At 42.7% G+C, this 23254-nt stretch overlaps 1 protein-coding gene across 17 annotated transcripts in view; it reads left to right on the top strand.

The window, feature by feature from the left end:
- The window catches only part of MEF2C (myocyte enhancer factor 2C), a 382771-nt gene that overhangs the window by 308251 nt on the left and 51266 nt on the right, over positions 1-23254 (top strand). For 14 of the 17 annotated variants that reach the window (XM_063963988.1, XM_063963985.1, XM_063963978.1 and 11 more), the window contains one exon: positions 18004-18147. In XM_063963988.1, coding sequence (XP_063820058.1) covers positions 18004-18147 — 144 coding nt within the window. Of the gene's footprint in view, positions 1-18003; positions 18148-18210; positions 18349-23254 lie in introns of all 17 variants that reach the window. The other 3 variants (XM_063963987.1, XM_063963979.1, XM_063963982.1) reach the window with 1 other exon arrangement.

The following is a 23254-nucleotide window of genomic DNA, read 5'->3' as shown; positions in this document are numbered from 1 at the left end:
GATTGTAGCACACATCACAAGCACAGACACAAGTAGTGAGTTGTAGCACACATCACAGGCACATACACAAGTAGTGAGTTGTAGCACACAGCACAGGCACAGACACAAGTAGTAAGTTGTAGCACACAGCACAGGCACAGACACAAGTAGTGGATTGTAGCATACAGCACAGGCACAGACACAAGTAGTGAGTTGTAGCACACAGCACAGGCACAGACACAAGTAGTGAGTTGTAGCACACAGCACAGGCACAGACACAAGTAGTGGATTGTAGCATACAGCACAGGCACAGACACAAGTAGTGAGTTGTAGCACACAGCACAGGCACAGACACAAGTAGTGAGTTGTAGCACACAGCACAGGCACAGACACAAGTAGTGGATTGTAGCATACAGCACAGGCACAGACACAAGTAGTGGATTGTAGCACACATCACAAGCACAGACACAAGTAGTGAGTTGTAGCACACATCACAAGCACAGACACAAGTAGTGAGTTGTAGCATACAGCACAGGCACAGACACAAGTAGTGGATTGTAGCATACAGCACAGGCACAAACACAAGTAGTGGATTGTAGCACACATCACAAGCACAGACACAACTAGTGAGTTGTAGCACACATCACAAGCACAGACACAAGTAGTGAGTTGTAGCACACAGCACAGGCACAGACACAAGTAGTGGATTGTAGCACACATCACAAGCACAGACACAAGTAGTGAGTTTTAGCACACATCACAAGCACAGACACAAGTAGTGAGTTGTAGCATACAGCACAGGCACAGACACAAGTAGTGAGTTGTAGCACACAGCACAGGCACAGACACAAGTAGTGGATTGTAGCATACAGCACAGGCACAGACACAAGTAGTGAGTTGTAGCACACAGCACAGGCACAGACACAAGTAGTGGATTGTAGCATACAGCACAGGCACAGACACAAGTAGTGAGTTGTAGCACAGAGCACAGGCACAGACACAAGTAGTGAGTTGTAGCACACAGCACAGGCACAGACACAAGTAGTGGATTGTAGCATACAGCACAGGCACAGACACAAGTAGTGGATTGTAGCACACATCACAAGCACAGACACAAGTAGTGATTTGTAGCACACATCACAAGCACAGACACAAGTAGTGAGTTGTAGCATACAGCACAGGCACAGACACAAGTAGTGGATTGTAGCATACAGCACAGGCACAGACACAAGTAGTGGATTGTAGCACACATCACAAGCACAGACACAAGTAGTGAGTTGTAGCACACATCAAAAGCACAGACACAAGTAGTGAGTTGTAGCACACAGCACAGGCACAGACACAAGTAGTGGATTGTAGCACACATCACAAGCACAGACACAAGTAGTGAGTTGTAGCACACATCACAAGCACAGACACAAGTAGTGAGTTGTAGCATACAGCACAGGCTCAGACACAAGTAGTGAGTTGTAGCATGCAGCACAAGCACAGACACAAGTAGTGGATTGTAGCATACAGCACAGGCACAGACACAAGTAGTGAGTTGTAGCACACAGCACAGGCACAGACACAAGTAGTGAGTTGTAGCACACAGCACAGGCACAGACACAAGTAGTGGATTGTAGCATACAGCACAGGCACAGACACAAGCAGTGAGTTGTAGCACACATCACAAGCACAGACACAAGTAGTGAGTTGTAGCACACAGCACAGGCACAGACACAAGTAGTGGATTGTAGCACACAGCACAGGCGCAGACACAAGTAGTGAGTTGTAGCACACATCACAAGCACAGACACAAGTAGTGAGTTGTAGCACACAGCACAGGCATAGACACAAGTAGTGAGTTGTAGCACACAGCACAGGCGCAGACACAAGTAGTGAATTGTAGCACACAGCACAGGCACAGACACAAGTAGTGAGTTGTAGCACACATCACAAGCACAGACACAAGTAGTGAGTTGTAGCACACATCACAAGCATAGACACAAGTAGTGAGTTGTAGCACACAGCACAGGCATAGACACAAGTAGTGAGTTGTAGCACACAGCACAGGCGCAGACACAAGTAGTGGACTGTAGCACACAGCACAGGCGCAGACACAAGTAGTGAGTTGTAGCACACAGCACAGGCATAGACACGAGTTTTATGCATTTTTACATATCTTCAGCCAATTCTGAGTGGGATGATCTTGGCCAGATCTCTCTTGGGATGGGAACTGGGCAGCGACAATACGATAACTGTTAAGACTTCAGAGTTTTGTGGGCGTGGAGCTTGAGTTCCATGGTAGTAGCTTGAGTTCCATGCGTACAAAGAAGGGAAGCCTGATGGATCTCTTGCACCTAACAGTGATGATGTTTGTGGCTGTGGATGAAAAAGTTGAGGGAAGACTCCATGGTGTAGATTTATCAAATCTTCGAGAGAGATAAAGTGTAGAGAAAATTACCAACCAATCAGTTTCTCTCAGTTTTCTAGCGCAGCCTGTAACATGACAGAAGCTGATTGGTTAGTACTTTATTCTCTCCACTTTCTTTATCTCTCTCAAAAATTTGAAAGAGAGTTGAAAACACATTCTATATAGCATATATATATATATATATATATATATATATATATTTTTTTTTCTAAATGCTTTATAGTCGTGATAACTTAACACTTTTTGCTTCCATTTCTAACTCATTGTAACTTATTCTGGGTTGGATAGTGAATGAATCTGCTAATAGATCCATTAAATGTATTTTCCTGTATTAATAGAAACTCATTTGGTCATGTGATATATGGAAAGATGTAATACATCCATTATCATTGTTGGAAAGTTTTACGTTATACAGCATTTACTAGTTCAAGTGACCAGAGCTCATATTATTGACAGTATTACAAGTATGAAAAACAGGCTGCTTTAACCCATGGAGATTAAGGGCACTGGTCTGGAGGAGCAAAGCTGAAAGAGCCATCTATGGCCATGTTGCAGTACAGGCAATTACGATTGGCTGTTGTCATTTGGCCTTTGCCGAGTTAGACAACAGGTGCAGACTTGCTGACAGGTGGGGATATCTGGGATAAGTAAAATTGCTGATGACTAGTGATGTAGCCTTGTGTTAGATTGTAAACTGCTGAGCTTTGACAGAACAGATAGCCAGCATGTGTGCTTTCAGATCATTTCATTCTCTCAATCACGCTGAAGCACTTCTGGCACCAGACCAAATCCTGGGTGTATACAGTCAGGTCCAAACAGGACCCAAATATGTTATTATGTAGGAGTTCAGTCATAGTCTCAGGAACATAATCCTCTCAGTTGGGAAACGGTGTCGACATGATATGTTTGTTCATCCATTATTTTGTGTCTGTTCCATTTGCAGCAAATGGATTCAGTAATCGCTAGGAAACACATTCCGTATCGCAATAGTAGCATAAGGCTTAAATTCATGCAACTATTGTATTGCACTATACTATATTGTACTCTTATTATTTTTCTGCTGATTAAGCTACTTTTGAAAATGACGGTTCCAACACAACAAATGCTGTATATTCCTTGTATCTCACAGCTGTAAATGCTTTCTCATAATTTTCTTAGTTTGTCAAGTCGTACTCATATTATTAAGTCTTAATACAAATTATGTGTAATTGCTGCTCCACTTATCGCAGAAATAGGAAATAAGTTATCGCCACGATTTGCTAATACAGTACTGCGTTGCCGGGGAAACTGAGTGATGCTCAGGTCACTACCATACTATCTGGCAGCAGTAAGGCTGCATTTACCGCTGCACTGGCCATTTTGCATACTTATGCTTCCAGTACCACTTTTATTTAAAAACAAAAATGGAAATGCTCAAAAGAATAGTAAATCAAATTATAAAGCAATCTGCAACTTTTTTCTGAAAAAAAATGCTTTATGTACAGTACCCAAATAAAGCTATTTTTTTCCTGTGATTGCCATCATGAGATGTAACACCGCAACCCCTCTTATGTAGGCATCCCCATGCTTTGCATATAAAATGTATTTTTACACACAATTGTCAACTCATCTCTTTGTACTTTGATATGAACAAAACTATTTAAAGTTTTGTAACATTATTATTGTTATTATTATTTTATTATTATTATAATTTTTATAGTTAAATGTCTAGGTAATTCATTACTTCTGTCTTTTATGAGTTTTATTTTATTACATGTTTGCGGCTGCAGTTTGAAGCTGTGAGCATACTTACCTACTTTTGAAAACTAGTTTTAGGGAGATTCCAGCTAATAGCAGAATGCGCCATTGAGGGGGTATCTCTTGCTCCGCCCAAAGGGCTTGTCTAGCTCCACCTATGGACGTATTTCTTGCCACTCAGGGGTGTGTCTTGCAATGGCAGGTGAAAACTATAGTACAAAAGGCAGCAAAAAAAAGAAAAGAAAAAGAGAGCAATAATATACAATAGGTACACTATATATTAATGTAACATGCACATTTGTGAGAAGAGACGCACAAATAGAAAATTGATATACACTCGTTCTGGATTGTGTGATTGTATGTGTGCATATATATATATATATATATATATATATAGCAAGGTAGTGGGCTGGCACTCTAGGAGGCTTTCTTAAGTATGCAAAAGACACAGTTTGATGTCAACGTTTCAGGGTATTACCCCTTTTATGAAGACAACCATGTAATCACAACATAAAAACATTTATACTTTACCAAACACCGCATGTGCAGTCCTTCCACGGCGCCTGCAGAGACCCGATGACGTCATTGGCGCTGGCCAGCGCCGGCGACCCAGCGTCAGAGGGGGGCGTGGAATGATGTAAGCAGTGACCCATCACCATGGAAACAGTAGCGGCTATAGGAGAATGCATGAGATGTCTTTTTAGTTACATAATAATGCAGTGCAATCGTCTTACAGTGAAACGGGAGGCAAAAGAACCCGCTAAATATCGGGAACTACATCTTCTTTATGATTAACTAAGTGTAGCCCTAATGGCATACTTTCATAATGATTTATGGGGACACTTGTCGTGCTCCAAAAAGGGCCATAAATCGGAATGAACACAACAATCGCTGTTCAAAGCTGATTCACAAGGGCATATATATCATACCTGCAGTGAAACAATAGTACGGTGTAATTGGTCATGATACACAGAAATCTAAGATGACTCTTCTAGGCAATGTTAACACTAAACCGTAAACCCATGACTCGACTAGCTCCCCAAAAAATGTAACTGATGGATATATACATTAAGAGGGTAACTTTAAATTAGAGAAAGCAAGTGTAAGATAATAATTAATTAAGTCCCAGGGGTTTCACAGTCTGTAGAGTATGGATCCACCATGCCTCTTTCTGTAGTAGGGTACGACCCCGGTTGCCTCCTCTTGAAGATTTTGTAACCCCATTTATAATTTTATATCGGATGGAAGATATATTGTGGTTAAATTCCTTAAAATGTCGGGCCACATGCTGGTCACCCCCACGTCCTTCTATGGCTGCCCGTATACTGGACCGGTGTAGGGGAATTCTTTCTTTGAATTGTCGGATGGTCTTTCCGATATATAGGAGACCACAAGGGCACTTGATGTAGTAAACCACATATCGACTAGTGCATGTGAATGATTTTTTGATCTTAAATTCTTTGCCCGACCTCGGGTGGTGAAAGGTGGGTCTTTGTACAGATTGGTCTTCTGTACAGTGTGTGATTTTTGTAATAAACTGGAACCGTCCTGCATCAGTGCTCTTTCTTTAGCTTTCCTCAAATATTTCAATTTGTACCCTCTAAGGATAAATTTGCGGGTCATGATGTCCATTTGTTTAATGACCTCCAATCGGTCACTGCAGATGCGCCTAATCCTAATGAACTGTGAATAGGGTAATCCCCATTTAAGAGCCGGGGGATGATGGCTATTGGCGTATAGAGTTGTGTTTCTGTCAGTGTCCTTAACAAAAAGAGACGTGTGTAGTTGATGAAATGAGTCTTGTCTGACAGCCACATCCAGGTAATGGATCTCTTCAAAACTGGAAGAAAAAGTAAACTTAATAGAAGTATCCAGGTTGTTAATTTCCTGCATGGCCCACTGGAAACTTTCTTTAGTGCCCAACCACAGTACAAAGATGTCATCTATGTATCTGTAATACGCCTTGATGTTACAGGATACCTTGGAGTTGAACTAGAACAGATCATTTTTGACTTCGCGCATGAAGATGTTGGCAAAGCTCGGAGCTACGCATGACCCCATCACGCAGCCCGAGCTCTGCCTATAAATCTTCCCGTCGAACAAAAAATATTCCACATCATAGAGGTATTGAGGCTGTCAGGCGTTGTATTACTAGCACCCAGAAATACTCGGGTCCTGACGTTGATTTTTTTATTCAGCTTCTAGAGCTGACCCTGACGCACAATTATTTTTTGTTCGATGGGAAGATTTACAGGCAGAGCTCGGGCTGCGCGATGGGGTCATGTGTAGCTCCGAGCTTTGCCAACATCTTCATGCGCGAAGTCAAAAATGATCTGTTCTTGTTCAACTTCAAGGTATCCTGTAACATCAAGGCGTATTACAGATACATAGATGACATCTTTGTACTGTGGTCGGGCACTGAAGAAAGTTTCCAGTGGGCCATGCAGGAAATTAACAACCTGGATACTTCTATTAAGTTTACTTTTTCTTCCAGTTTTGAAGAGATCCATTACCTGGATGTGGCTGTCAGACAAGATTCATTTCATCAACTACACACGTCTCTTTTTGTTAAGGACACTGACAGAAACACAACTCTACACGCCAATAGCCATCATCTCCGGCTCTTAAATGGGGATTACCCTATTCACAGTTCATTAGGATTAGGTGCATCTGCAGTAACCGATTGGAGGCCATTAAACAAATGGACATCATGACCCGCAAATTTATCCTTAGAGGGTACAAATTGAAATATTTGAGGAAAGCTAAAGAAAGAGCACTGATGCAGGACCGTTCCAGTTTATTACAAAAATCACACACTGTACAGAAGACCAATTGTATAGTATGGCCACAGGATTATTCCACTTCCAGCACAGAAGTCATGCGTAAGGCCAGACAGATATGGCCGATTGTCACCCAAGACAAGCAATTAAGTACATTCAAGGAAACCACCATTTTACCCTCATATCGTCGGGGGCGTAATATTAAAGATGCAGTGGTACACAACGACATTACCAACTTTATATCTCCACTGGTTACACACTTCTTGACTCGGAAACCGGTCAACTTCAAATGTCTTGGCTGTACAACATGTAGCAGCCTGGAACCAGGGGCCACATTTCACCACCTGAGGTCGGGCAAAGAATTTAAGATAAAAAAATCATTCACATGCACTAGTCGGTATGTGGTTTACTACATCAAGTGCCCTTGTGGTCTCCTATATATCGGAAAGACCATCCGACAATTCAAAGAAAGAATTGCCCTACATCGGTTCAGTATACGGGCAGCCATAGAAGGACGTGGGGGTGACCAGCCGGTGGCCCGACATTTTAAGGAATTTTACCACAATATATCTTCCATCCGATATAAAATTATAGATGGGGTTCCAGAATCTACAAGAGGTGGCAACCGGGGTGGTACCCAACTACAGAAGGAGGCATGGTGGATCCATACTCTATAGACTGTGAAACCCCTGGGACTTAATTAATTATTATCTTACACTTGCTTTCTCTAATTTAAAGTTACCCTCTTAATGTATATATCCATCAGTTAAATTTTGTGGGGAGCTAGTCGAGTCATGGGTTCACGGTTTAGTGTTAACATTGCCTAGAAGAGTCATCTTAGATTTCTGTATATCATGACCAATTACACTGTACTATTGTTTCACTGCAGGTATGATATATATGCCCTTGTGAATCAGCTTTGAACAGCGATTGTTGTGTTCATTCCGATTTATGGCCCTTTTTGGAGCACTACAAGTGTCCTCATAAATCATTATGAAAGTATGCCATTAGGGCTACACTAAGTTAATCATAAAGAAGATGTAGTTCCCGATATTTAGCGGGTTCTTTTGCCTCCCGTTTCACTGTAAGACGATTGCACTGCATTATTATGTAACTAAAAAGACATCTCATGCATTCTTCTATAGCCGCTACTGTTTCCATGGTGATGGGTCACTGCTTACATCATTCCACGCCCCCCTCTGACGCTGGGTCGCCGGCGCTGGCCAGCGCCAATGACGTCATCGGGTCTCTGCGGGCGCCGTGGAAGGACTGCACACGCAGTGTTTGGTAAAGTATAAATGTTTTTATGTTGTGATTACATGGTTGTCTTGATAAAAGGGGTAATACCCTGAAATGTTGACATCAAACTGTGTCTTTTTCATACTTAAGAAAGCCTCCTAGAGTGCCAGCCCACTACCTTGCTGTATACTGTTTCCAGAGAGCAGGGCACCGGAGCATTATAAACCTGTAAACAGTGTCAGAGTGCCGGACTTCTTCACTATATATATATATATATATATATATATATATATATTATACACATACACATGCTGTATACATATACATATTACACCTAGTACACACAGCACCATAATACATTACATCATACACAGCTCCCATTGCCCTATATTTCACCCAGTACAGACAGCACCTTATTATATTGTATTATACACAGCCCCACTTTCCCCCATATTATTACAACCAGTAAACACAGCACCATATTACACTACATTATACACAGCATACACAGCCCCCTCCTCCATATTACACCCAGTACCATATTGCATTACATTATACAGAATACACCCCTCCCTCATATTACACCTAGTACCATATAAAGCACTGTATATTTCAAGTTCTCTAAATAATGACTATGTACTTTGTGGGTCATTTACAATAATGTCATGCTCACCCACGGCAACTAGTCAAGGAATTGTGTTCAAATGAAACTCAAATTAAATGTTTAAAAGCTCTTTCTGTTTGTCAGCACAATTGCATTGTGCTAAATCATGTTATATTTAATAAATAATTGCTTAAACAGTGTGAAACCATACATTCCTGCTTCAAAATACAAAAATCATGTTATATAAAAAGAGGACAGAATTAGCCTGTTTCTGTTGAAGTGAACGTAAAGTTAAAGAATGTACAGGAGATTCATGCTGACAATAAGGAGACAACTACAAACACTGCTGCAAATTGAGCCCAGCCCAGTCCAGCCACCATGCATCTCCATGATGCAATCTGGTTTAATTTCCTTACGTTTTATTTTTACCTGGCTACCGTTGAGGGAAGCAGAGACCATCACAAATGCCTGCTGCGTCCGCTGCTGACACTGGCGCCGCCTCTGCTGCTGACATGACACTGCCACTCAAAATGCCTCTCCTCTCCTATGTAGCCTAGGGATGGCCATTGACCTGTGGGCTAGTCAGTTAATAAAAACATGGATGACCATCGGTGGTTATAAACATTGATGGAATGGACTTCCAAAGCGTAGTTTGTTACTATCAATGGCCACCCATAGGTTCACCATCAATGGAGTTCACACAGATGGCCATCCCTAATGCAGCCACCGCTACCCACAACCCCGCGATGGCTGGCATTAAATAACATGACATCACGTGTCATGATGTCGCCTGTGCAGGCCTCATCCCCCTGGCATTCTGGACTCGTACATGTGCAGTCCACATATTACCTAGAACTACTGAAAAAACTGAAGAACCTGGAGGATTTGCAGGGCAGCGGGAGGATCAATTAAAAATCAGGAGCCTCTCGCTGCATGGGTGTAATTGAAAGGACCAATCAGAAACTCCTATGTCCATAGCTGTGGCTTCTCATTGGTCTGCACAACTGCATCACCTCTCCCTTCTTCACTTTGTCGCACAATCCCAATTTTTCAGCCATAGCTGTGAGCCTTAATACAACCCGCTCAGCCTGTGGTAAAAACAGCTTAACAGATCAGCCCCACCGGCTATGTGGAAGGGATGGAGTTATAATTCCCCAGGTGGATGCGCAGCTTTAATATACTCTGTTTAACAACACTAGATCCGGGCTAGGCACAATGGAACGCATAGTACTGCAGCAGCTGGCAAACCACAGGTTGCCACCTCTGCTTGGCGATATCTTGATATTATGGAGCAGATGTACAAAGCCTTGGAGAAGGATAAAGTGGAGATAAAGTACCAACCAATCAGCTCATTTTTCAAATACAGGGGCAGATGTATTAACCTGGAGAAGGCATATGGAAGTGATAAACCAGTGATATGTGCAAGGTGATAAAGGCACCAGCCAATCAGATCCTAACTGTTAATTTACATATTGGAGCTGATTGGCTGGTGGCTTTATCACCTTGCACATATCACTGGTTTATCACTTCCTTATGCCTTCTCCAGGTTAATACATCTGCCCCACAGTCTGTAACATGATGATTGGCTGGTACTGTATCTCTCTTCACTTTGTCACTTTCCAAGGCTTAGTACATATCCCCCTATATGTTTTATTGCCCCTGCATGAACTGCCTCCTTTGCCAGGCTATGCTGTTACTAATACATACAAAGTACATGAATAAAGCACATGAATAACCAAAATGATTTCTACTCTTGAGCATCTACTTCACATTTTCATATCTAATGCTCATTGCAACAGTGAGAGGAGCAATTGTTTTGTTCTGAAATAAGTTTTATGGGGGTGATGCACAGTACATTACAGTTATTTGGTTACTAATCTTTATATTAATAATTTGCAATCTACCTTAAATATAGCTTTATTTTCTGATAACATCCCAAATATTGAAAAATATATTATATGCAGTGCTTTTTTTTTTTTAATGAAACCATTTACCAGTACAGTACTACATTGTATGTTTGATATAGCTGTAACCAGTTGGATCTTTTACGCTAACAGTGGTTTTGATAGGATTATATTATCCTTTATAGCTGTTCAAGTGAGCCATATAAGATCCCATGCAATGCCACAAAGTGATTTTTTTTCTCTCTAAAGTTTCATTCAAAAATTAGCTCAGTTGTCTCATTTTAATACAAAGGGAACTAAGGATGAATAAAGTCAATTGGGAGCTTTTCCTTAGAGAAAACTAAAGAAAATGCGGGTGCATACTCTAAGCACTAACAACACCAGTAATCAGAACAATTATAATAAACTCTGCAATTTAACATGGAGTAAATTGAGGTTCTTAGCATAATTTTGGCCGAAAGTATGGGCCCACCTACCACGGCCAGGTGACCTCATCAGATGGGTCCTTGACATTCCTAAGGTTCAAGTCCAGGGTGCAGGATCCCCCCTCCCCACTTTGGGCCAGATCATGGAGATTGTGTCTGCTGAGGAAGTCTGCTTCCCAGTTGTCCACTCCCGGAATGAAGATTGCTGAGAGCGCCAGCACAACTCAACTTCCCCAAGGCATCACACTAATGAAAAGTAGCAATTTAAGTGTTAAAAGGTGTTACATGAATAAGAAGTAGCAGCTATATGCTAGAAGTGTTACATAGGTGATACGTAATAATTAGGGATGTAAGAACTGTTACATTAGTAAAAAGCATTTAGGTGCTAAAAAGTGTAAGATCCCCACGGCTAATTGCCATGCCAGAGCAATCCAGTTAGCCCGTGTGTTAATGCCCAATGTTGAACAGAACCTCACAGCTCCATTTTGACGTTTTTGCTCAGACTGTACTATGAGCTGCGAGGTGTAAAAACTGCAAAATCAGGGTTTGCTCACGGGAACAACCCATTGATTCCACATTTTAACACGGAATCAGTGGGTTTCCACACCTTATACCCCGATTTAATCCAACACTGTGTAAATCTGGATTGGGCAGTGGACATGACCATGCCATGAAGGTGGGTAAGATGTAATAAGGTGGGTGTGCCACCCATTCATCACTGCATTGCTATAATTACCAACTGCTGGGCAGATCAATGCAGACCTCCAAAGCATGACAGTGGGACAGAGCTCTCAAATCGGCACTGTCTGCTAAAATGATGCAATTCTTAATATTCTGTCATTAATTTATCCCTTATAACAGGAATAAACAATTTACTGAGGCCTGCATTCTTCCAATCATTTCAAGTTGTGGAATCAGATAATCATCTTCACAGAAGAAGAGAGCGTTGTCACGAGTCGCAGGAACGTGGTCAGGAGTCACAGGAGTGTGGTTACGTGCCAAAATTTGCTGAGTCCACCATGCATGGCAGAGGCACACAGCAACCACTAACTGCTGATCTGCCCTATGGTCCAGTCAGGACAATGGGTCAGAGCAACCAATTCGGGACCATTCCTCCTAAGGCAAGACAGGTGTGTGTAGGTGCACCGTGCAAGCATCAGAGTGATCTGATCTGTATGGTGCCTCCTCGAATGTCAAAACAGCTTTGTTGGTCCAGAAAATCATTCTGGTTTGATTATACATACTGGGCCAAATTTTATTCCACATACAGTACAAAAAAGGCACTGCTTTGCTAACAGCAATGTGTTCACATTTTTTTAACTTCCTTGGCCCTGAAATGCTGCTGACTCAGTGCCAATATAGTGCAATTGTCCGTCGTGTGTTGGCCCTGCTCCCTGAACATGTAACCAGACGTTATGCCAAAGGCCAACTGCCTGGAGCATCCTAAGAGGTTCCACGCAGCTCTATAGGCTACAGAGTGCATTCCAGGAGGGGCCTATGGATGCTCTATATTCTGGGAATGGCACCCTACAGGTCAAATCCAGGTACCTTGGGGCATCAACAGTGCCACACGCAGGGTCCTGCACCCCGGTCAGTGGCACCATTTGCACACCCCTATTTATAGCCCTGCCATGATCATTTTACTGCAACCAGTATTACACCCTGTAAAATCCCACAAGCCATACCTCCCAACTTTGTAGAATGCAGGACCCATTGGGTGCCTTTGGCGGCCCTGCTTCTGAAAGGGGGAGTACCCTCTGGGGAAAGGGGTGGAGCCTTGCAGAACCCCCCCCCATTGCATCATTGTGAGTGGCATGCCCAGCAGTCTTTGAGCCCAGGCACCAGCCAGCACTGCGCAGCAGTGATGTGTGCGCTCCCCCCAACTCCCCCCCCCCCACACACACATACCACCGCTGGACACTGCCGGCCGTAGGTGGGACAGGACTGTCCCACTGAGTTGGAGGTATGCTCAAGTGAATATACAGTACTTGAGTGAGTCTTGTGCACCATGTTGCAGCAACATCCCACCAAGATATTACTATAAACATCAACAATATTTTTACATGTGGTGCTAAGATGGGGACTATTACCAGTACCATCACCATAGTAACTACCATACTGTACCTATAACACAACTAAAGGTGCCCATACACTAGAACAATATCATGCCTTTTGGTGCAATTTGGATGCACCAGGCCAACATATTGCGAGTAAGTGGGTCACAGCGTGTGTGGTCCACTTATGATTACGATCTGAGACGTGCTCTCGGAGGTAGTAAGTAGGGTTTTCAGATCTTACCTGCAACAGGTAAAATCTAGCCCTGTCGCTTTAGATGAGGTGCTTTATCATTAGATCACATGCGATCTATCGTTAGCATATCGTAAGTGAGGTGACCTGGACGATATTGTGAGTCCAGGAGCTGGCAGGAGCTGTCATAAGACTACCCTAAAAAAACTCCCAAAAAATTAGTATACTGGTACTTAAAACTACAAGAACCAAGAAATAAATAAACAAGCACAGTGGTTGTGTTGTATTATTAAAACATGGATTAATTAAAACAACACCCAATTTTACATGTAATCAAATTAATATATTGTCCATTACCAGCATAAAGAACAACTTGACAGACATCATTATTATATATTTATTAAATCGTTACGGAGTGCTCATCTGACCATATTTGTAGAAAATGGAAACAATGTTAAAATATTACACAGAATATCGAACAGTCACTTGTGTCAGCTGTTGGATATATATTATATATCAATCAACCCAAATAAAAGAAAAACCCGCTTATACTAACAGCATGTATTTGTTTATATTTAATTTTTGTCTCCTTTACACTCAGCAGCGGGTGTTTCTTGCTCGCCTGTTCCAACAGGGAGAGGGGGTAATACTCGTGTAATCAGCACCAGATACGTGTTTATCTTAATCATGCAAACATGCGTACGTGCCTCTTAAAAGTGTTTTCATTGTCTGGGTTAAGTTCCCCTTTTTAATATCTTGGGGCTTATTTAATAATGTTTGCAAAATTGCCCTGATAAATAACCGGTATGGCCGCGATAAGTAACATGTATATGGCCGCTTTCTGTAGAGAGTAGAAAGGCTGGTTTGGGGATATTTCTCAAGATACTCCTACTGTAACCAGGACAGCTCGTTTCAGTACTATGGACCTGATTCAGTAAGGATTGCAAATTCTGCTAAGTAACAGAATTTGCAATCCTTTTGATTGCATGCTGGGGGCCGCCCATCGCAGGGCAATGCCGCCCAGCATGCTAAAACTGACCACGCTGAGGGCCGCTGCCATTTTTCTGATCGCAGCGGCTGCATCTGACATCAAGGCACCACTATATTAAATCGCCACAATACTATAACAGAATGCCTAAATCCTCTGAAAACGGGATCCGCAATATCTACATTAGTAAATAGGCCCCTTGATGAGCTATTTTACACCAAAACTTTTATAACAGCAAAAACTGAGTGTAGCCCTGTGTACCCTTTTATAAAAGATACCCTGTGGGAAAACCATGCCTTGTAATTGATTACCCCTTCAAAAAAACCTCTGAGTTCGCCGGCATCCCGCACTGTCGCCGGACTCGGGCGGCATTACATCCCGCTGTTTGAATGATTAAATAAGAAAAGAGGTGCTTTTAACCTCTGGGATGGGGCTGACATAGGTGCTAATTACATGTGTAGCCTTTAGCAGTGTAGCGGGCATGGTGCTGTTGGCTGTTTATTTAATGGCCTGGAGATGTAGGCCAAAGCCTCTTTTGCGGCGGGTCTGTGGTCAGAACCTTGCTGTGGGAGGAAAGAACAGCAAGTCACCAGTCCGGCTGCAATTGTCTAGTTGAGGTGCACTCCCTTTGTTGACTGGTGGTTGGCTGTAACACCCTACGGGGGCAGTATCATCCCCCAAAGCGGTGGGCAGTCAAGGTAGAAGGTGAGTGGATGCCTTTTGTTTCTTATAGGGGTTAGGGAGTTGTGTTTGTGCACTCTGGGCGGTATGTGCCTGCTATGCCTGTTGTTGTTTATGTTTGGCCATTGTAGATTGGCTGAGTTTTGGCAGTCCTTTCTTTGCCATGGGTGGTCTTCAGTTTGCCGGCTGTCGGGATCCCAGTGCGCAGTATACCGGCGCCTAAATCCCAACAGCCGGCATACCAACACTTTATCTCCCTCTTGGGGGTCCACAACCCTCCTGGAGGGAGAATAAATAGCGTGGCGCACGTTGCGTGCCACCGTGCCCGCAGCATGGCGAGTGCAGTGAGCCCGCAAGGGGCTCATTTGCGCTCACCACGCTGACGGTATGCCGGCGGTCGGGATTCCGGCGCCGGCATGCTGGTCGCCGGGAGCCCGGCCGCCGGCATACCATACTACACCCCTTTGCCACCATAAGTCTTTAAATAATAACTATATTTGCATTCAGTAAATAGCTAACAGTTTCGCTGCCAAATCTACATCCCAGTGTCTATATTTACTTTAGAGTTTAAGTTTAAGTGGTTTGTACCCAGGACACACCTCATCCGATAGAAGGTTTAGTCAATGTTCACTTGCTATTTCTAAAGATAGTATATGGGAGTGCATGTATTTGTATGATCTGCTGGACGTGTTATTTTCCCATAAGTGTTTACTTTAGCATCATACAGCTGTATCCCTTCTAAACCTGTCAATCTGTAGCTGAAATATACTTGATGATTTTGCAATCTACAGTATAACATTACATTCTTAAGTGTTATATATTTATTTCTTCTCTGTTTAATTAGCATTTTATATCACACATATCATAGTAATGTCTTCATGTCGCAAATAGAAAAAAGGGATTTTTGTTCTACAAGAAAAACAAGACTTTTACTTTAAGCATTTTCATGTTAGCATATTCTAATTTTTAGGGTGATTATTATTAATTTGAGATATGAATAATTAATAGGCAGCCATGCTCCCCTTTTATTTCACATCATGTTACAGATCTGCTGTGATGATTTCTCACACTTTGATCCGTAGTACAGTCTTGTTAAAATGAGCATATTTCAATATTTTCTTAAGAACTTGCAAACAATACACAGTGGCTTCCTGTTGGCAGTAGTGGCTACAGATGGGTTATTTTTCTTTTGCTAGTAACAAACATGCAATGTGATAAGCCCTTTAATTAGTTGGTAACGGTGCGGACAGCCAATGACCGAACAAGTGGCATGGTCCCAAACCATGGGTTATTTGGTGGGCGTGTGTGAGCTTGTTTACAGAATATATCATTCAGTGCATTATTTCTATGTTTATTTGATGATTTTCTTTACCTACGTGCAAATATTTGCAAAACGATCAATCTTAGAACCTTAACTGTGGAACATTTTGAAGGTTTAGAATCAATGTTAAATGAAAATATATGCTGGCATTTTTTTATGATGACAAAAATAATGGTTCTGCCTCTAATAAATGATCAACTGTAATAACATTTAATTATGTCACTGTATTTTTATATCTGCCTATATCTCACACTGTTTTTGTGGCTTTGATGTTTACTATTGCTTCCTATAGTTGCTGATTAGCGGGGCCAGACTGGCCATCTGACATCTGGCCCTTCTGGCGCCCATACCGGCGCTCTGCTTGGCAAGCAAGTAGACTTGCGAGACACCCTTTTCTTGAGCGAGTGTCTAAAGGTGGGTACACACTAATAGATATATCTGCAGATCAATTGATCTGCAGATATATCTATGGAAGGATCGGGCAGTGTGCTGAGCATACACACTGCACGATCCGTCGGGGACTGACGTCATGAACTGGGCGGGCGTGTACACATGCCCGCCCAGTTCAGCTGTCAATCACCGCCGGCCGCCGCAGCATGTGTATGGGCGGTCGGCCGACTGCCCCGTACACACACAGCGACGCGCCAATATATCGGTAGATATATTAGCCGTCGGCTGTGCTGCGCGGCCGACGCGATACGTCTGTGAACGACAGAGTTCACAGACGTATCGGCCGTACACACTGGCCGACGGTCCCGCGAAATATCGGCCGTTCAAGAGAACGGCCGATATATCGACCAGTGTGTACGAGCCTTAAGGGATCGGAATCATCCCACACGCAGAGAGAGAGAGAGAGAGAGAGAGAGAGAGAGAGAGAGTTCTGATTGCTTCTGCAGCTGGCTCTCTCTCCAGCCCAGCACACAGCAGCATGTGCCATGTGCTGAAGTTGAGACAGTCCTGTTCCCTCTGCCTGAAGCACCTATGTCTGTAATGGGGTGGGGGTGGGGGGGGGCAGCGGGACCTGGGACTCCGCCTACAACAGGACAGGCTAAGGAATAATTGCTCCCCCCTTCTTCTGTGCCACTGTATGTCAGAACCGGGTGCCACACTGTGGGTGTCGCTGCAGCAGCTGTACTGGCTGCAGGATGCTGTTACATACACCCTGCTAGCAAAAAGCAAGGGCCGTTGGTCAGCGACGATGCCGCCCCCATAGCCCTGGCTCTGTACGTCGGCACCGCTCGCACACCCCTAGTTACGGCCCTGCTTGCAGCGGATCCCCAGCTTTCCCATCTTCTGCTTCAGCAAGAGCATTGGATTTTCTTGTCAGATTTTCAACCCACAGGCACTTAGAATGGCACAGTCACATGACCAAAATACTCCTATTTATTAATTCAGTTATTGCTAAAAGTAGGATACACAGAAAGTGTATACATGAGGGTCTTCTTGGTGACCATATATTGAAGTGTAGTTTAATGAAACCTAGAAAAAGCTGTACAAGTCTGTAGTGGTCCTAAGTGGTTCCTGAGTTATTAACTAAACCTTGTTATACTGCATTTAGGAACATTGCTTTCTATGTATTATAGCCCAGAGGAATACTGTACAAAACAAATCTGGAGATACGCTCTCCAGAACTCACCTCCATAGATTCCTGCGGACTGAACTGTCCAAATTATCTATTTCAGACGTTGAGAAAGAAAGGACTTAATGGGTGTGACAGCCCAGATCCTGACGCTGACGATTCAGTAGGTCACAGCCCAGAGTCCGAGGACAAGTACAGAAAGATAAATGAAGATATTGATCTAATGATCAGCAGACAAAGATTGTGTGTAAGTACTTTGAACATCTGTTTAGTTTTTCATATATTTGTGATATTTCTCTAAACCTGGCAGGCATTGAACAAGAAAGAACACAAAGGTCTTGACAGCCCCGATCCCGACTCCTCTTATGCCCTCACCCCTCGCACTGAAGAAAAATATAACAAAATTAATGAAGAGTTTGATAATATGATCAAGAGCCATAAAATACCTGTAAGTACCCGAGGTTACATGGCTGGTCTGCTGATTCCTGCTGACGTAACACCCCTTAACCCTTGCAGTGCTGGTTTCTCATTAAAATTCCCTGAAATATTTGAGTACCCCCTAAATACCAATGAAAAGTGACCTATTGCAACACTGTCGTATTGCAAAGTTGCCATGCATATCAATGATCAATGAACTCTGTATACTCTGGTGGATTAAACAGAAAGCATTTCCCAGATCCTACACCGGAAAGGCAAAGCGCTGACGTCACAATCGTTGTCTTGCTTTATGTCACTTAAAAATGTACGCTTAAAAATATTTTATTGCCCTTAATATTTAACATAAGTTATATATATTCTGTCTCTTGATTTGCATAGTAATTTAAAGTTTTATGATAAATTCAAACACAATAGTATTTATTACTTTCACAAAAATGCCCTTTTAACACCATCTTTGCCGCCAGAAAATGGTTGAATAATGTAACTTTATTGGGCCTGAGATACCTGCGATCCATCCAACCGTTGCAGCGCCTGCATTAGGGGGTTAAATGCTAATAGCAAGCCGCAGGGCGTATGATTGCATGGTATACTAGTACGCAATCACGTATGTGTGATGGGGTGATACTAAAGCATTCCGAAGCTTTGCTTATTTTTTGCAGTATTCTGCATCCACTTCTATGTTTGTAACGTAGACTTAAATTTATCATCCCAGCCCTTCACCAATTCACATGCCTTGCCAGTGATTTAAGAGAAATAACTTTGCATGTGCTTTTGTCTGTTTCTTTTTGATGCACTGTATAATATGATGCATGTTTCCATGCATAGAAAGTCAGCACATGATTGATTGTTTTCTTAGAGTGGGATGGCATATTATGTTAATGTGTGGCGTGGGTAGTTTCCTATTCTCCTTCCATTCTGCTTAACCTGTGTAATGTACTAAGAATATATAAAAGCCTAGGGAATGTATTATGTAAGAAATGTACTGTGCTATGTGCTATTCATAGGTAATGCTATGAAGTCTAATGTTATGGTGAAAGTAAATGGAAAACGTGCTGTTTGTAAAGGTTTCCAGGTCAGTCATGCGCTTAGCCGGACCCAAGAGCGAGGGGAGGCGTGGCCACCTTTGAGGGCGTGGCTACTCCCCATTGTGACCACTATGTAGAGGCAGCTCAAAGGGTGTGTGTTTACGCTTGCCCAGCTTTTCCTGCACTTTCAAGTCCACAGAGAATATCCCCCCCCCCCCCATCACCCCCTATGTTACTGTTATCCTACCATAAAAATCAATATTTTGGTCCTGTGGTCGGTGCATTAGGCTTTAATAAACCATCTGCTTATATAGGCTGACCATATTATCCCTTTCACCTGGGACACTCATGAATAACACAGGTTCTGTGGCTGCTTAAACCCAGGTAAAATGTAGGCTTGTAGTCAGCCAGCCACAGAACCTGTGTAATTCATGAGTGTCCCAGGTTAAAGGGATAATATGGTCAGCCTAGTTATATAGTGGTCAGGTCTGTCTATCTTCCTGACTGAGAAACAGGTATCATTTGGACCATACTGAGATCTGCTCAGAACAGATAGGTACGTGTTGCCACCAGCTTTGCTTGTTTAATCAGATTGGTGCAGTTTGGAACATTGGGCACATGTGACATATCCAATCACTTGGCTATCAGGCTATGGGGCCTATTTATTAACATTATTTGTACTAAAAAAATGTGAAAAGGGGTGTTTTCACAACCTTTTCCCTTTAATTGTCATTTTTTTCGTAACCCACATGACATTTCCCATACTTATAATGGGAAATGCGATGTGGCCGAATGTACTAAAAACAATATGTGAAATAACACCTCAGTGTGCCCTGTGAGAATAATACCAGCTCCATATATATATCCCAAGCATGTTTAAATTGCTCTACTGTCTTAGCCTCTACCACCTCTGCTGGGTGGCTATTCCACTTGTCCACTACCCTACAGTGGCATCACTAGGGTGTGCAGGCACCTCCCGGGTTTCACCAAAATGCCGACTACTCTACAGTAACATGAGCCAGGTGTTGCACTGTAACATTATGTGCAACACTCGGCCCCTGTCACAGTGTAGGAGCTGGCACTGCTGACAAGACTGTCTCTAGGGGCAGCACAGCATCTCCGGGACCCCTGGAGTGCCAAAAATGGGGGTTGGGCCACAAGATCACGCCCCTTCCAGCTATACAATGCCATGCCCCCTTTTTGCTGGCTCAACGTGTGCATGGATTCAGTCTCCCGCACTGGGTGTCACAATGGTTAGTGATACTGGATACTGACAGCCGGCATCCCGCCTGGCAGTATTACGCATGTAATCCGTACAGATGTGTGATCACCAAGTGTCTACTACCACAGTCACAGTAATGAGCACTAATAAACCATTTATTATACAGTAAAATGCCTGTATAATAAATGACTGCATAGAGATATGTTCAAGTTTAGTATATTGTAGGCTCCAAATTACAACAAGACCTGGTATTATTTCTGGATAATATATCACATATTGGGTGGAATTCAAATGTTTGAAAAGTCGGTTGGGTGTCTGTTTTTTCCTGTCTATTAGATAGGAAAAAACAGACTCCCAACTGACTTTTCAAACATTTGAATCTCCCCCATAGAGTTTAGGGGATTTCTTTATGACCCTTCACAATGTAGCCTCAAAAAGTCTCATTGCTTACTGCTGCATCTTACAGAGTTAAGCTGTGACTTTTCAGGTCTTTTTAGTAAATGCCTGTTGCCGGGAAAGTGTCTCCTGTAAGAGCTCTTCCTGGCGAAGAGTGAAAAGTAAATGGTGTACTGCCAGGTTAGCCTATCTGATACACATGTACAGCATAGCTGTTTTTCGGAGGATTGACCGTGATTAGTACTTTAATAAATAAGCACCTAAAAACTTTTGCTATGACGATGCTGAAGTAAATCAAATAAAGTGCAACAATACTTTTAATTCTTGCTGCAATGCGTTCAGATGTTGGTAGCTGAGAACACACGCTACGACATACCGTTTGTGTATCTAACTCTATGCTCTTCTGTCTGAGCCACCCTGTTAAGATGCTCTCGGATTCTTGGGTGACTGCATAGTTACAGTATGTTTTCACACAAGCTCTTTTAGATACTTATGCTGCAGCAATGCAATTTGAGAGCAGGGACACGAATGCCTTTTAAAACCCATGTTGATCACAGCAATAGCAGCTGTTGGCATTGAGACGGACAGGAGGAAAGGATTACCAGCAGGCGGGGAGAGGGCATTCAACTGGGTTAATGGAAATCCACAAGAGTTATTCACTTGTCCTATGCAAATATTGATTACAGAACACAGATCATAAATATGAAAGAGATTTCACTTGCAATGAAGCAGCAACCTGGAATGTGGAGCAAACCAAAAGTACAGTAAACATTGCTGTACATTTCTGTATGAGAACATTATATGAGCAAGACATGATGCGACTGTCTTATCTTGAATGTATTTGCTGTGCTCTTGGTGATTTAAAGAGGAGCAGTCAAATAAATGCCTCAATATGTCAGCGCTGCGTTTAAAAAACAAAATATATGGACTCGGAAACCTCTGCAATGAAAACCTTGAAATGAAACAAATGGAGTCTAGAATCAATTACTGACCTTGTGCTCCACAAAAGGGCAATTCAGACTGTGGTTCTTGTGGTTTGAAAGTATAGGGTGTCCTGATCTGAAGGCTGGACACTGCCATTTTACACAGGAAGGATGGCACCAACCAAATGACAGCCTCACAGACGCTCTAAACACATGGCACACTAGATCCATTTTTGGCTTGTCTTGCCCACCTGACCACAAACTAGGGGTGGCAAAAAAACACATCCCAGCAGTTAAAATGCACAACGGTAAGCCTTAGCTCATGCAGAAAGAAAGATCCATTGAAAAAGCTGGGCTGTGGATATGAAACATGGGTTATATCTGTAACCACCAACACAAAAAGGAACCTGACTTCTCTGTCCATAAGAAAACACTGCCTGTGCCAGCAGAAAAAGCTGGCTGTGGCACTTTATGAAAAGGGTCGCTCAAGTTTCCGCAGAAAATGCCTTAGGACATGAATTCTGTGGTCCGAAAAACATCTGATAATAATTATACTTGCATTTGTACTTTTGAGTAGAACATCATTAGAGTGCTTTACTAAAACTGCTTAAGATTAAAGAAGCTCAGCTAATTGCTAGAGAAAAGTGTGTGGGTCACTGCGGCCGCATGCTTGTCTGCTGAATTACATCAACCTATTCATGAAGAGAATACATTGCAGTTCACCCACAGAATTACATATGTAGAATGTGCTACCAAATGTAATGTGATACAGGATGAACTACACTGTGCTTACATGTTATTTCATTTTAGAAGCTTCGCCTCTGTAGAACCTGCTTGTGACAGTTAACTCTGTTGTGTTACTGAACAGCTAGGGTGGTAAATTAGATGTACACAAGTATATATGTAGGTATGTATCATCTGACACCATTTATGACATTTTGCTAAAAAGTGAATGATAAATTTAAATAGTTAATTAGATTTATTGCGATGGAGTAATTTAAGTAAAAAATAAAAAAAGCGGGGAAAATCCACATACACCACGGGGCAGCTGCGATTGCAGGTAGCAGCAACAATTACATATTTTTGCACATCCACAGCTTATACATGCGCAGCTACGAATGCATTTGTGTACATACAGCTCTGAATTAGACCCTTAAAGGGGGGTACTCACGGGAGAGATGTGTGCTGAGCGATCTTTAAACAGACCGCTCAGCACACATCTCTCACCCCGCTCAGCACAGTGCAATGTGCTGAGCGAGGGGGAAAGCCGACGGGGGGGCGCTCATTTCACACAACGGTGAAGTGAGCGACCCGCTAGATTGAGCCTGCATGCAGGCTCAATCTAGCACC

Source organism: Pseudophryne corroboree, chromosome 1 (genome assembly GCF_028390025.1).
Source record: "Pseudophryne corroboree isolate aPseCor3 chromosome 1, aPseCor3.hap2, whole genome shotgun sequence".
NCBI classification, from domain to species: domain Eukaryota; kingdom Metazoa; phylum Chordata; class Amphibia; order Anura; family Myobatrachidae; genus Pseudophryne; species Pseudophryne corroboree.
Note: the sequence above shows the minus strand (reverse complement) of the source record. Positions and strands in the feature narration are given on the sequence as shown.